This window comes from Ictalurus punctatus, chromosome 9 (assembly GCF_001660625.3).
Source record: "Ictalurus punctatus breed USDA103 chromosome 9, Coco_2.0, whole genome shotgun sequence".
NCBI classification, from domain to species: Eukaryota; Metazoa; Chordata; class Actinopteri; order Siluriformes; family Ictaluridae; genus Ictalurus; species Ictalurus punctatus.
The window spans coordinates 10,334,024-10,349,974 of NC_030424.2; the positions used below are offsets into that span (position 1 = coordinate 10,334,024).

Here is a 15,951-nt window from a genome sequence, read left to right on the forward strand (position 1 = left end):
TCAGGATTGTTTTTATGACAGTTCCGACTGCATGAACCACACACTGAAATCTGATTCTTTATTTCCCACTTTAGTGTTGAACTACTCAGAGTATGTTACACTGTAACAACAATGACAAAAACAAAGACATGAAAATATAATATGCGAGCTAATAAATACAATCATGTACAGAAATGTGAGCCAAAATCTGTTTAATACGGTATGTTGTACACAAAACTCATTTCAAATTCTGCTGGACACAAAGTGACAGTGGCAATATATCAATTACAGCATGATGTACAAAATAAAATATTAAATTAGTCACTTAATTCATGCTTGAATAAAGCAGAAAATTGCAACATTAAACTGAACAAAAATATTGTGATTAAAAGTTTGTGAATATATATATAAAATGACCTAAAACATCATCAGATTTTCACACATATCTGTGAGTGGCAAAAGTATGTGAACCTCTAGGATTAGCAGATTAATTTGAAGGTGAAATTAGTGTCAGATGTTTTCAATCAATGGGAAGACAATCAAGTGGGAGTGAGTGCCCTGTTTTATTTAAAGAACAGGGATCTATCAAAGTCTGATCTTCACAACACATGTCTGTGGAAGTGTGTCATGGCATGAACAAAGGAGATTTGTTGATGCTCATCAGGATGGAAAAGGTTACAAAACCATCTCTAAAGGGTTTGGACTCCACCATTCCACAGTCAGACATACTGTGTACAAATGGAGGAAATTCAAGATCATTGTTACCCTTCATAGGAGTGGACAACCAATAAAGATCACCCCAAGACCATGATGTGTAATAGTCCACGAAGTCACAAAGGAACCCAGGCTGACTTCTAAGCAACTAAACGCCTCTCTCACATTGGCTCATGTTAATGTTCATGAGTCCACCATCAGGAGAACACTGAACAACAATGGTGTTGTTCATTTTCCTCAATAAATAAATGACTAAGTGTAATATTTTTGTCTCATTCGTTTAATTGGGTTTATCTACTTTAAGGCCTTTGTGATGATGTTTTAGTTCATATATATGCAGAAATGTAGAAATTTCTAAAGTGTTCACAAACTTTCAAGCACCACTGTATATTCAGTCATAATGAAATGTTGAGAAAAGGCCTGGAACAATATATTGTCATTGACATTCAAAAATGGTAATCATTTTCCTACAGTATGAAAATATTAACATTTTTATGTTATTAGGCAATATTTCATACTACAAAGAGGTACATATATTTTCAACTTGACTTTTGAATCACGTTTTCCTTCTTCATACCTAACCAGCATTACAAACGTAAGACAAAACAAGTATTGCATTATTAGATTTATTCTAAGCATATCGCTTCAGGCCTATTTTATAATATGTGCAAATATAAAATGCATTTTGTCATTCTTCACAACTGAACAAGATTCTGCACAAGCAAGAAAATAAATTCTGGACTTGAAATTTTTGTGTTATGTGACAGAAGTGTTCAGTCTTAAAGGGTCTTAAATTATTTTAACGTACAGTGTTTATCAGATTTAACAGTAACATTTCTGAACATAGTGAGTAGCTATACAAAATAAAGTGCTTATAAACATACTTTAAAAGCAGTAAACATTGCTTGAACTGTCTTTTCCCAAATTATCACTTCCCAAAATATGTGCATACAAAAAAAAACAAAACAAAAAAACCCCCCCAAAAAACCAGTAGCATGTGATTGATGTATCCGGTGTATAGGTTGTACACCATTTGGATCATGTGGCTGATTTCCTGTGAGTATGTACTGTATGCTTATTTTCTGTGCATTATAATGTGTCAAATAACCCATTAAAAATTTTAATTTTGACATTCAATATGCTGCCTAGTGCTTTTTAGTGTAATGCGCACGGTCTTCAAACCAAAATTCCTTCAAAAATCAGTAGCAACTAGTAGTGGGCAGTTTCAGTGCAAGAAAAGTTGGCATTTCTGAAGTAAGTATCTGTTTCCCAGTTGTTAAGGACTGATTGGCTGGAATTTATGTCAGTTACACAATCAAAAAGAGGGAGGCGGGAGTATCAAAGAAGTGTAAATGTAATACTGTAAAAAATTCTAGAGATAATAAGATCAGAAAGTGGGAATCAATGTAGGTTTAAAATGTGTTACTCAAGGATTAAAAGTTATCTAGCTGTCTGCAACCGATTGTTATCAAAAGACTTAGAACTGCAACAACTAAAACTAATCAATCAAACTGATAATAATCGATTATGAAAATCATTGTAAGCGAGTATCGTTATCGATTAGTTGGTCTGCGCAGGGCATGGGATACCCTGCATTACTTCTGTTCCGAAAACACGCTTCAGAGAGTAAATACTAAAGTTGTGTCCTAAATGACATACTATACACTTACACTATGTACTATGTACTGTATCGTCTAGTGCGGTAATATCGTCTCAAATGGAACACTAGCGTTTTTTTACTAACCAGAAGTATAAGCCGTTTCCCAGTCGATGGCGCACAACGTCAAACGCAAGTAATGTGACACAGCTAGCTTTAGCAGAATACCTAGAGTCAACAAAAATTATTTCATCACTTTACTGTTTATGTGAACGTTACCTATTATGCCCAACATGAAAAAAGTGTGCGACCCAAGTCCTCTAAGGCAGGGGAGCATGTTATATTAAATGTAGTGAAGAAAACTACAACCTGCAAATTTTATAAAGTAGAGTTTGTGTAGCACAGAAGCACGGCAGTGATGCACGAGCACAGACTTATGTTATATGCTGTATTTGCGTAAATTCGTTTATTATTGTAACGGAAGTGATCTATTTGTAACAAGGCCGCATTGCTCCTCACTCGCAATAGACGCAGTGATAAACAGTGTAGCGTAAGTAAGATCCCTAATGTCTGATTAAAACACAATGATCAAAGTAAACGTACGTAAAACAATATGCCTAAAGGCAGTGAGTAACGGAAACCGTATGGTGCAGTGAAAGTGAGATTTAAAGCGCACCTATTATGGTATTGAAACGTGTTTGATTTTGTTTTAAAGATTTACATGCATCCAAGGTCAAAAAACACTTTAATGTGCTCATAACTTACACTGCAGCATTAAAAACGACTCGTTCAATGATCCGTCCTAAAGGATTCACTCTAAACTCCTCCTTTCAGAGAGCATACTCTGCTCTGATTGGTCAGATGTCCCAGACTGTTGTGACTGGTCTACCGCTGTCAGCGAGCGGCTGATGAAGACCCGAGATGGGGCTTTTTGTTACAAAAGTACCTAGGTTATTACAGTAAGTAAGTCTGGAGTCACTAACGACTCGTTTCGGCTTTTCGGAATCGGTTCCTTCATTTGGGAGTCAATAACCCCGTTTGTCGTGTGCTTTGATTTTTGCACGCTTTACATTCAGGAACAGATCTATAACACATTACATGAAAGGTAATATTTGAAAAACCATAATAGGTGCTACTTTAATTATTCATTTAGGAATGTAGTTATTTATCAGTGCTTTTTTGTGCATCCATAAAAAAAATAATGCATAAATACTTATTTATATTTATTAGTTCATTATTTATTAGTTCATATTTGGACAAATAGTTGTGTTAATGTAAAGTTTTAGTCTGAAGTTTAAATTTGTAAAATCATACTGAAAGCCCCCCCTCCGAGTAATCGATCAAAGTGGGAAAATAATTGGCTGATTAAACGATTATGACAAGTTGCAGCTCTAGAAAGACTTAATGTTAGCTGTAAATGTACGAGATTGAGGCAAATGAAATCCCTTCTTTTTTTTTGGCATTGTTTATTACGCGAGTGTTCCTGTGCTTAATGAGTGTCCGGATTCATCTAGAAAAAAAACCTGTTTGTTTAAGGTTTCCATTTGACTCCAAATCAGCAATGATCATAGTTTTCCTCTCGATTCAGGTAACATTGCAATAAGTGTGATATATGGGTGAAAGGAAAAGCTTAGAGGTTTCTCATTTGTACATTTCTGAACACCTAGTCACATCATCCTAACGCAGCCACACCATCACTATCACTTCCAATTTCTCAGCTCAAGTACAGTCTCAACGCTACGATTTCAGCATTTCACAAATCAATTGACCTAACCTTTACTTTTTTTTTCTCCCATAGCACACTCAGACAGAAACAATAGCACTTCAAGTGTTTTTCATAACTCCTAATAAATTGTGATTACTACAACTACCAATGATACCAACCAATGATGTGTGAGAAATGCCGACGATTGAGAAAATTCCACAAGACTTAAAATCTTGTGTTTTTTTTCTCAGTAAGAGACTGTTTCTCCTTAAAAAATAAGTACACTCTGATGTATTGTGATCATTGTCGCCCCCAGTTCAGGCTGTATCATCCACCCCTAGTATTCTTTACACATTTACCTCATAAGATCTAATCTAGATGTCATTCAATGACTTTCAGACACTTTCCTTTTTTCCCTTCGTTCCAAACTTTTCTTTTAGCCAAAACACACAGAACTCAGGTCATCATTATTACCTACACATTAGCAAAAATTGGTTAGTAATGTCATGTTAGTAGAGGGTGGTATGGTCAAAAATTTACATCAGGGTATATTTGGGGGGGGAGTGATGGCTTGGTGGTTAAGGCTCTGGGTTACTGATTGGAAGGTCAGGCGTTCAAGCCCCAGCACTGCGAAGCTGCCATTGTGGGCCCTTGAGCAAGGCCCTTAAACCTCTCTGCTCCAGGAACGCTGTATCATGGCTGACCCTGCGCTCTGACCCCAGCTTTCTAACATGCTGGGGTATGCAAAGAAAAGAATTTCACTGTGCATATGTATATGTGATCAATAAGGACTCATTATATTAAAATGATCAGTAAATATCATGGTATACTGATGTACTGTAATGATTGATGAACATTTTTAGTATGTTTGACTCCCTGTTGAACAAACAACAAACCTTTTCGATTTGTTGCAGAATGATTTATGCACTTTATGCAGAAAAAGTATAAAGGTGATTTCATGATTGAGGTGCCATTTAGCCGTTGTTGGCAACAATTCTTTCAACATTTGCTCTAAAAAAAAACTTATCAATTTAACAATTTATCGATTTTCAGGCAACAATCTAATTTTTACAAAGTTTTTTTGATTAGAAATGGCTGCACTTTGCACTTAAATAAGTAACATGGTTCAAAGTAAAACAGTTGAGGGGGGGGGTTTCTTTTAGCACAGAACTAGCAAATAAAAAAAAAAATATGATGACAACAATAATATGAACTAGGAGCTATGCTAATGGTATGAGCACATTAAGTACAGTTCTGATTTTGGGCACTTGGGGTGGCTGGGAGGATGTGGTGAGTCTTACCAAATGCCTCAATAAACTATATGGCCAAATAATCTCCTTTTAAATCAATTACTTACAATTAAAAAATAAATAAAATGCAAAAAAAAAAAAAAAAAAAAACTTGTTGAACTTTTACCACTTTTTACATATTATTTTTCTTTTAATGACCATAGAATAAAATCAAATCAAATCTGTACTTCTGTACTGCTTATCCTACACAGGGTCGTGGGGAGACTGGAGCCTATCCCAGGGGACTTGGCAGCAGGACACCCTGGACGGGGTGCCAACCCATCGCATGGCACAATCACACACACACACTCACACACTATGAGACAATTTAGAGACACCAATCAGCCTACAACGCATGTCTTTGGACTGAGGGAGGAAACCGGAGTACCCAGAGGAAACCCCTGAAGCACACGGAGAACATGCAAGCTCCACACACAGGGTGGAGACAGGAATCAAACCCCCAACATCAGAGGTACAAGGCAAACGCTCTAATCACTGTGACCCCCTAAAATAAAATCAGTCACCTTTTTTTTTTCTATTCTATTTCACTAGACACGTTTCAGTCCTCCTGATGTGCCCAGGTAGGTTATACAGTACTTCTGGCATAAAAGTCGTAGCAAAACATTGCACTGTTTGTGCAATCTGTGCAATCCTCAGCAGGTCTGAATGAAATTCAATGCTTTTAGACTCCTTTTAGAATATCTGGTCCACTCCCCAACCGAGACAAAATCAATAATCTTTTTCTGTAATTCATCTGTGTATTTACATTTGTATTTGGGCATATTTAGGCTGTGTTCAGGTTCCATGCACTACTCTTCTCAACCAATCACCTGTCTCTGGTTGCTGCGGTGGATGAGCGCTTCCTACACACACAAGCTGAGGGTAATGATTGAGAAGCAGTTTGACCAATGGTTGCATGCAGAATGTGTACACAATCGACCAGTTGTTGAAGGAGAGAAGGCGGAACCTAAAGAGATGGGTTAAAGCAATGCAAATACGCACACAGACTGTGTGGTGACTGGAGAAAAAGAAAATGTTGACGTGAAAGCAAAGCAAAACGCCGGACCTTTTACACAAAAATTAGAAGAGGATATGTCCAGGAAAAAGAGGATGCATGGTCACCCTACATTAAGGAAATCTGAAAGATTTACTTAAATACATTTTTTAAGTGAATAATTTTGACCTATAATTTCGGTAACAGTGTTGTACTTTAAAGTGACCTCGTCAGTCTATATCACAATATCACTAGAAAAAAAAAATTAAGGAAATAGAATGACGTTTTTGATCTTCAGGAAATTCTGATGATGCAATTTCCTGTTCCATGCTTGTTTGTTTGTAATTTAACACCATGCCAGCAACCATGGCTATTTTCAAAGCTGGAAACTGATTAGAACAAAGTTTTTAAAAATTTATCTTTGATAAAAAAAAAAATAAATTAAAAAAATAAAAAATCTAAAACTAAATCTGGTCTAAATCATTTCATTCCTGCTGAAAAAAAAAACTATAGAAATCATCACAGAAATTCCAATGGTTTCCACTACAAATACCATTAAAAACCATCAGCTAACTATTACCATTACTGGTCCTTAATAGTATCCACTAGACATAACATACCACCAATAGAAGGCAACAAATTCCCAGTAGAGACCCACAGGGAACATTATAGTTTCCATTAAAACCAACACAACTCCCATTATAACCACTGAAACTATTACATATTATGTAATATTATGCTTTTTTTCCAGCAGGTATATGAATCAACCAAATATAAAAAAAAGAGTCCTAGAGGAGTTGTGAATGTGTTCAGGTATCAGGGGTGAAAGAATATTGCAGAACATAACTAAACTGTACATTTTTCATAATCTATAATGGATGACTCATGGAAAAGGATGCTTCAGGCGTGGGATGTTAAATGGATTTGCACACCACACCAATGTAAAGAATATTTTAACTATTATTTTGATGAATGTTTTCCGCTATCTGAAATAGGCAAGAAAACAATAACATTAAAATGTCTAACCCATATGTTGAGACATAAAAGAGATGTTTTTGAAAGAAATTGGGAGAAATGGTTAAAAAAAAAGAAAAGTAACAAAAAATGATCATAAATATGAATATAGCATGTTGTGAAGGACCTATGTATAAAATGTCTATCTTTTATTGTCATATAGTGCTGTGAAAAAGTATTTTTCCCCATCCTGATTTCTTCCGATTTTGTGAATAGCTCATACTAAATTGTTTCAGCAATTAAAACACAATCTAAGATAAAAGAAAAGGCAACCTGAATAAACACAAAATACAGTTTTTAAATGACAAGGTTGTTTACTGAAGCAAAAAAGTTATCTGATACCAACTGAGCTTGCGTGAAAATTTATTTGCCGCCATAGTTACTAATTCCACAAATCTATGAAACTGCATTCATAATGGGGTTCAGCTGGACTAGACACAACCAGGCCTGATTACTGCAAACCCTGTTCAATCAAATCATCACTTAAATAGAACTTTTTCAACAGCATGAAGTTGGTTAAGAGGTCTTACCCAGTAACACACTATGCCAAAACTGAAAGAAATTCCAGAAATGATGAGGACGAAGGTGATTGAAATACTTCAGTCTGGGAAGGGTTACAAAGCTTTTTCAAAGGCTCTGGGACTCCAAAGAACCACAGTGAGAGCCATTATCTCCAAATGGAAAAACTTGGCACAGTAGTTAACTTTCCCAGAAGTGGGCGACCTTCCAATATTCCTCAAAGAGCACAGCAACTACTCATCCAGGAAGTCACAAAAGGTCAAGGACATCATCCAAGGATCTACAGGGCTCTCTTGCTGCTAACCCAGAAGAACATTTTTTTTTGCCAAAACACATCTTGATGATCCTCAAACCTTTTGGGAGAATGTTCTGTGGACTGATGAGTCAAAAGTGGAATTGTTTGGAAGGCAAGCGTCCTAAACACCGAATTCCACAAAAAGAACACATAGCTACGGTCAAGCATGGTGGTGACGGTGTGATGGTGTGGGGATGCTTTGCTGCTTCAGGGTCTGGGCAACTTGCAATAGCTGGGGGAAACATGAATTCTGCTCTCTACCAGAAAATCGTGAAGGAGAATGTCCGGTCTTCAGTCCGTAAGTTGAAACTCACAACTGGATTATGCATTAAGATAATGATCCAAAGCATAGGAGTAAATCCTAGTCCTAGAAGTAAGTGCAAGACTTATCTCTAGTTATCAGGAGTGTTTGGTTGTAGTTATTGCTGCTAAAGGTGGCACAACCAGATTTTAAGTTTAAGGGGGCTATTAGTTAAATTTTCACGAGTGATAGGTGTTGGATAACTTTTTTTCTATTTTGCTTCAACAAAATAAATAAATAAATAAATAAATAAATAAATATAAAAGTGTTCTGTGTGTTTACTTAGCTTACCTTTGTTTTATGTTGTATTTCATTTGAAGATTTAAACTATTTAGTATGAGATAATACACAAAAACACAAATGGCACCGCAACCATGGAATCATGCATAAAGACAAATCAAATGAAGAAACCACTTCAACAGTGAATCAACTGGTTCATCATGAAATAAACAGCACGCTTATTTTAACAAGCATGCACAAGCCAATATCACACCCTAATTTATCCAAATCTGTTCAGGTTTTTAATGTGATAGAACAGCTAGTAAGCCAAATCAACACAGCAGACTGCTTCAATACTGCACAGTCCCCCTCTTTCTGAATGACAACAGGTGTCTTCCATAGCCATAATATGTTTTTAAAAAAAATACATATAGCTGTTAGTTTGTGTATATGGACGTAACTGAGCCACTGAGCATCATTAAAACTGAGTATTAAAACTAATGATCTTAGAACCACCATACTGCCCACTACCTCTTCATGGTGTGAATTCCTATTAGTTCTCAAACTAACCATTCTTGACGCTGGAACAGACTAAAACAGGCAAACTGCAGTGTAGCCTTTTGCTTTGTTTGGTTTCTGTCTTCCATCTCGAACAGAAGTGACCATGAAAGAAGACGCCATCTAAACTACTTTCCCGTTCTCTCTTGCCTGGATGGGAGACAGAGAAAGAAGCAAATGTTAAATCATATACAGCCTTTTAAATCACAAGTCATACTACATCTTCACAAATACAATTTCATGTGCTCCACACTAAAACCCTGACCGAATGTAACATGCATTTATATTCCGTCAAAATAAAATAGATTGAAAATTGCAGCTGAGAACTGAGTTGTACCTTTACTGTTATACCTATAAAGGATGAGTGGGAAAGTGTTATGTAAAATGAACATAAAAGCAAGAGGATGAGGAAATGTTGCTGGTAGTGCACAAGCCCACTCATTGCATTCCATGTATGTTCCTAATACTTATACATATTTCGCACAGCAGTAACTCGACGTTTCATAATACACGGCTTATTATTTTACTATATATATTACATAGGATTCTTTTCACTTGTGGAGCACAGCTGGAGCTCTAGGGTGCGAGTTCTGTTTAGAATTTTGCATCTTCATATGGGTTTCCCCAGGTTCCTCCCAAAAACATGTTAGCAGCTGGATTGGCTTTTCTAAATCACCCAGTATATGTGGACACCTCACCATCACACCCAATTTTTGAACATCCCATTTTAGATCTAGTCCCCACTTTGCATATAATATCCTCCACTCTTCTTGGAAGGCTTTCCACTAGATTTTGGAGAACAGTTGTGGGGATTTGAGCATTAGTGAGGTCAGGCACTGATGTCGGCTGAGGATGCCTGAGGTGCAGTTAGTGTTCCAATACTTCCCAAAAGTGCAAATGCAAGTCTCCAGCTTATCAGGTGGCAACACGATGGCAACACAAAGTCCTGAGCAGATTGGCCAAGGTGCTGGAGGAGCGCAGACAGGTTCATCAGTAGAGGCCATCCTCCACCATTGTGTCAGCACATCCAATTTGTCAGAGAAGGATGGGGCAACACAAGCGCCAAGTCAAGAGTTCCATCAAGGAAAGGAAATTCACCCAGGACTGGAGAATGAGAGTCAATCTCGGCAGGAGGCTCCAGTTCCCTGGGGAGATCACCAACACAAGTCTCCGTCCTGATGTAGTGATGCAGCACCAAGACCGTGCTCCTTATCAAGCTAACTGTCCCTTGGGAGGAAAGAATAGAAGCTGCCTTTGAGAGTAAGAGGCTGAAGTACTCCGATCTTGTCGCTGAATTTAAGGAGGCTGGCTGGAAAACCATCATCTACCCAGTAGAAGTAGGATGCCATGGCTTTGTTGGAAGTTCGACTGTTCGCCTCCTTAGGGATATGGGAGTAACTGGAGAAAACCAGTGGAAGGCCCTGAAAGACGTGGCTGAATAGATATGAAAAAGCAGCTTTTGGCTCTGGGTGAGGAGAAAGAAGAAGTGTTGGGGTAGTAACATCTATCCTAAGGTCTAGTTGCAGGGCGTGCTCCAATGTGCTCACCACTAGGAGACATTCCGGGGTTAAAGGAACGAAACCTTGTTGAGCGGTGATTCCTGGCTGATGACCTTGAAGCTGACCTATGCCATATGGAACCAGTGGCACTGAGCATGCATTAACTGTGCCAGAGGGGCTTGTTACAGTCTTAGTCACTCGGGAGGCCTGTATGGTTTTGGTTGCGTTAGGCATGGTGGCAAGGAAAAGCGGTAATCCTATGGGCAATGGAGGAGGTGAGACAGGCAGCAATGCTATAGCAGGCCAACATTTACCTGTGCAATCAATGTATAATTCATCCCATAAGTGTTCAGTGAGTTTGAGGTGCACACCAAGCTTAGCAAACCATCACTTCGTGGACACAGGGGCACTGTCATACTGGAATAGGTTTGAGCTCCTAAGTTCCAGTGAAGTGAAATTGTAATGCTTCAGCATACAAGGGCATCCTAGACAATTGTGTGCGCTTCCAATTTTACCGCAACAGTCTGGGCATGCCCCACATATGGGTGTGATGGTCTGGTGTCCACATACGTTTGGCTATATAGTGGCTAAAGAATCTTGCTGAGCCACAAAGATCCTTAGTTATTAATTTCCCTGTTGCTAATTTGCTAAAATCATATATTTTCTATTCTTCATCAGTTTTTCAGGTGTTTAGAACCTTACAGACATCAAAATTTCCTCTTGAATGTTAGGCCACACACACAAAAATTAGATTTGATTCCTTTTCATGCTGTTCTTATATATAAGTAGATATAAATAGATCCCTACAGCTAGCTGAAAAACATGTACAATCCTATTTATTAAATACAGTGTTACGTGCCTAGCCTCAGGGATCTCTAGGTCTTTAGAACAGATTAGTGGTATCCATGTGCATATGCATCACTAAATATAGATTATGCTGGCACAATCGCTGGCAGCTGCTGAAGCCCACACACACTATAATAACACATAGCAAGCAATGGCACCTATCTAGGATCTAGGAATGTGTTATTTCCGGTTTATGGCTCAAACCCCAACCGTACCCTTTACAATTAACCACAGGTGTAATGATGTACATTAAGAGAACAGTACAGCAAATAATTTAGACTTGAAGGCAACACAAGTACTGTGCAAGCTGTATAAAATTTGAATATTCATGAAGCCATTAAGATTAAGATTTCTTCTGGCAATTTTTATCCACACCAAATGAATCCTGTTTGCGATAAATCAAGCTGAGCTGAAAGAAGTGTACCACTGAACACCAACAGTGCCACCTTCAAACCTCATGAATCACTCTCTAATGTAGCTTCAGTGAGCTGCGCAGCCACACACAGCACAGATACTTTAAATTTGCAAGTCAAATGAACAGTTCTCATCAGCATGCAGCTAGAGCATTAGTAACCCCAGCCATTTCATGACGCACTAGAAGAAAATTACTCATTTGTATATGAAATGTGCCCCACCCTCTCCAAAACAGAAAGGCTAAGACATCTTTGTAGGCCATACTATTGCCTAAAAGAGTCCATATACAATATTGGATGTGGTTTTGATGAACCCTTTAATGACCCATGGCTCGTACCTTTTCAGTGCTGGTGCTATGGACAGGCAGAGAATCTCCAGACTCCAAACTCAGTACTGAGAGACTGGAGTCAATCAGTTCATCTGCAAGAGAGAGGGCATAAATTATCTTGTAACTAATCACAACTCCAGCTGTCTGATCAATTCCACTAATACATAGAATGATGCTGAGCATTATGCTAAAGACTAAGTTTCTTAGTAACATAATTAGGCAAACTGATATTGATTTTCCTATCAAACTAATATTGACTTGAAACACTGAACTGGTATTGCACCGGTGTGTTTCGGGTTACTGTTTGTGTTCTATTTGCTTGAGCTTCCTCTGGGTTCTCTGGTTTCCGCCCACATCCCAAATGTCTGTAGGCGGACTGGTGACACTAAACTGCCCCTAGGTGTGAATGAGTGTGTGAAAGTGTGTGCATGCTGCCCTGTGATGGACTGGCATTCCATCTAGTATTCTCAGGATCCACTGAGACCCTGCTGTCCAGGATAAAGCAGTTATTGAAGGTGAATGAATGAATGAATGAATATCATCTGATGTATTTTTATACATGCTGTAATACATTTATGCCAATTATGGATTTTAATCAAGTAACTTACTTTGGATTATTACATAAGCACAACATTAGACAAGAGAAAGCTACGGTGTTATACACCAGGGGTTCCCAAACTTTTCCATGCAAGGCCCCCCAAATGGCATGAACATTTGACCGAGGCCCCCCTCTTGCAAGATGTCTTTAAAACACATTCAAAATACAGACCTCTGAATATATCCCCATTTTTTTTATTATTAATAATTACATCTTACATCTTTACATTACATTACATTAGGAATTGATTGTGTGTGTGTGTGGTTGTCTGAGAGTGAGAATTTATTTTTCACACCAAATTGTTGAGGCCCCCGGGCGCCCCCTGGCGGCCCCCAGGGGGGCCCCCACTTTGACAACCACTGTTTTACACTACCGGAAAAAAAAAAAAGGCGGAAAAAAACAAGGGAAAATATTTGTATAAGCACTCCTTATAAACATGGTGAACAGGAAAGCATCTCAGAACATACAAAGATGCCAATGCTTGAGGAGGATGGCCACTTCGGGTTCCACTCCTATCAGCCCAGACCAGGAACCTGAGGCTACAGTGGGCACAGGTTCAGAAAAAATCGACAGTTGAAGATTGGAAAAAGACCAGGTGATGTTTTTTCAACGGTCCAGTTAAATGAGCAGGTGTACAAGTGTTCATAGTGGCTGATCAGTGTATGTTTTTTCTTTTCTTTTTTTTTTTGTTACTGTTTTTAATCACTGCCAATTAGTTATTACTACAGAAACAATAACCTTTGATCAAGTGCATTAACATAGATGTGTTATTTGCCTTTCAGTCATAACTACTGTCAGAGCTACTGTTATAAAAAATATAATCAGCACTTTCTAGCCAATCAGATTGGAGAATACAACAGCCCTGTGCTACAAACAGCTTTACTCTGGAATTATTAAACTTAGATGATGTGTGTTATTGGGTGATACTTATCTTGATATCGGTATTGTTTTGGAAAATGAAAAAAGAAATATCAGCTTGGTGCATCGCTTCTAGATACTCATACTTTTCCAACTTTACATACCCATATGGTGGTTTATTCCAGAAGCCTTGCATCATCCTTTAGCTTATTTATTTATGCTAAAATTACATTAAGGAAGAGACAGTTACTGTACTTTAGGCAGAAACTTGACAGGTTTACAAGATAAACAGATGAACGCTTTCCTACCAGTATTTCTGGAGGTGTTATTCTTCAGAGCCTCCGTCATGTGAAGCAGTTTCTGTTCAGTAGAAGCTGTGGCATCAGTGCCGTTTTGAGAACCAACAATATCACAAGGTGATTGTTCAGATTTGCTCTCAGGTTCTTCCTTCAGGAAGTTCTCAGGCGTTGGTTTCGGTTCTTTAATGCTTGTCTCTTGGGAATCAAACTGGTCTGTTGTTTTGGCTTGGGGATCTGTGAGAAGAATGCCTGTGACCTGGTTGTTTTTCATTCCTTCTTGATCATGACCCAAGTCCTGTTGGGCATCTTGCTCTCCAAGCACTGTTTTGGTCTGTTGTATGTTTATTAAAGAACTGGCTTTGATCTCTGTCGTATCTGTGTTCGAGTTCTTCTCGAAAACTCCCTGAATGAGGTCTTCTAAAAAACGGACCTTCTTCTCAGCTCCTCTAGAGTTGGAGGTGTTCTTGTTGGCTGAGTCTAAAGGAATAACCTGACTCTTTATTGTATCTGCAGAAACACAGCTGGTGGTTGTAGCTGTCTCCACAGATGCTGTGGATTCCGCTTCTTGGGTCTCGGTGTCTGGACTGTTACTGTTGAACTCAGGATCACACAGAGCATCCAGCTCCTCCAAAAACTCCACCAAGCTGGTGTCTGGCCCCAACTGCAGATTTGGTTCATAACAGATGGCAAAATATTTCAAATAAATATCTTTTACCAGATGGCACATTCACAAATGTATCATGGGAGACATGGTTCATCTGAAGTAGCTTAATATTAATAAACAACGTGGCATACTATAAACCGTTAGCATTTTTAGTAAGTATTTAGATTTATAACAGAATTTCATCAAGAGTAATACTGGCTATCATTCTAACATGCCAAGCATAGCTCTTATGAGATATCAGCCATGACTGTGAGGACAGACTGTAGCAGCTGTAACCATAATCGACAAGACTCAGGTGGATCAAAACATTATTAATTAAGCTCCTAGGGAAAAGGAAGTCAGGTATTTATTTTTTTGTGCTCAGTACAAAACTAACCTGTAATTGCTCTGCTTCCTCTTTAGCATCCCATCTGAAAAGAGAAGTATACTTGTACATGAACTGATAAAGCCTGGCATTTAAAGTACTTAAATGGATAATGTTCTCTTTTAAATGTTTCTGCCCATGCAATGAATTAGAAATTCAAGCACAGAAGAAGAACACTGAATTGACAGGGTAAAAGGGGGGAAAGCTAATGCTCAGGCAGCCAAGCTAAATTCTTTAGCAATGCCAATATCCTAACTATAATGCAAATAATGAAGCAGAAGTAATACATATTTTAGCTCCAGTGAACGGATTTAGCCAGTAACATCATGTATCAAGCTGGATATCATGTATCAAGCTGGATTAATCGATTATTCGGATTGGGATCGGATTTTTACTAGCCGGATACTTCTGGTTAGTAAAAAAATCGATAGTGTTCCATTTCAGATGTTGACAACGATTTTTATCATCGATTATTATCGATTTTATCGATTAATTGTTGCAGTGCTAAATAATTTAAATAAATCTCTATCATAAATTTGTCATGAAAACTTTTGTATTCTACAAAAGCTCCTAAGACAATATAATACATAATACATATAAATTTACATATAAGGAAACTCACTAATGTGAAACTCGATTGACAGACTTCGTCAAATCATATAGCTGGTTAAGAGTTAAAACTGGCCTGAAATTTTATGTACATATTCTGCTGTCGAGTTTAAATAAATGAAATAAATTAAAATAACTTTAATTGAATTGAATTTAATGAAAAACTTGTGAATGTCTGTCATGTCATATTAATGACTTGAAAGCAAGCAATCCAAAAGATACATAGATAATTATAATTATGCAATTAACACATAAATTAAGACAAATATGACTAGCCGTTCATTCGGA

At 37.8% G+C, this 15,951-nt stretch overlaps 1 protein-coding gene across 3 annotated transcripts in view; it reads right to left on the reverse strand.

Moving 5' to 3' along the window:
* Positions 1 to 176: 176 nt before the first annotated feature.
* The window catches only part of ccdc9b (coiled-coil domain containing 9B), a 62,617-nt gene continuing 46,842 nt past the window's right edge, over positions 177 to 15,951 (reverse strand). For all 3 annotated transcript variants that reach the window (XM_053682615.1, XM_053682616.1, XM_053682617.1), the window contains 4 exons: positions 15,067 to 15,100; positions 14,036 to 14,687; positions 12,281 to 12,363; positions 177 to 9,334 (listed from right to left, as the gene is read on the reverse strand). In XM_053682615.1, the coding sequence (XP_053538590.1) occupies positions 9,308 to 9,334; positions 12,281 to 12,363; positions 14,036 to 14,687; positions 15,067 to 15,100 (796 nt within the window). In that variant the 3' untranslated portion in view covers positions 177 to 9,307. The remainder of the gene's footprint in view (positions 9,335 to 12,280; positions 12,364 to 14,035; positions 14,688 to 15,066; positions 15,101 to 15,951) is intronic.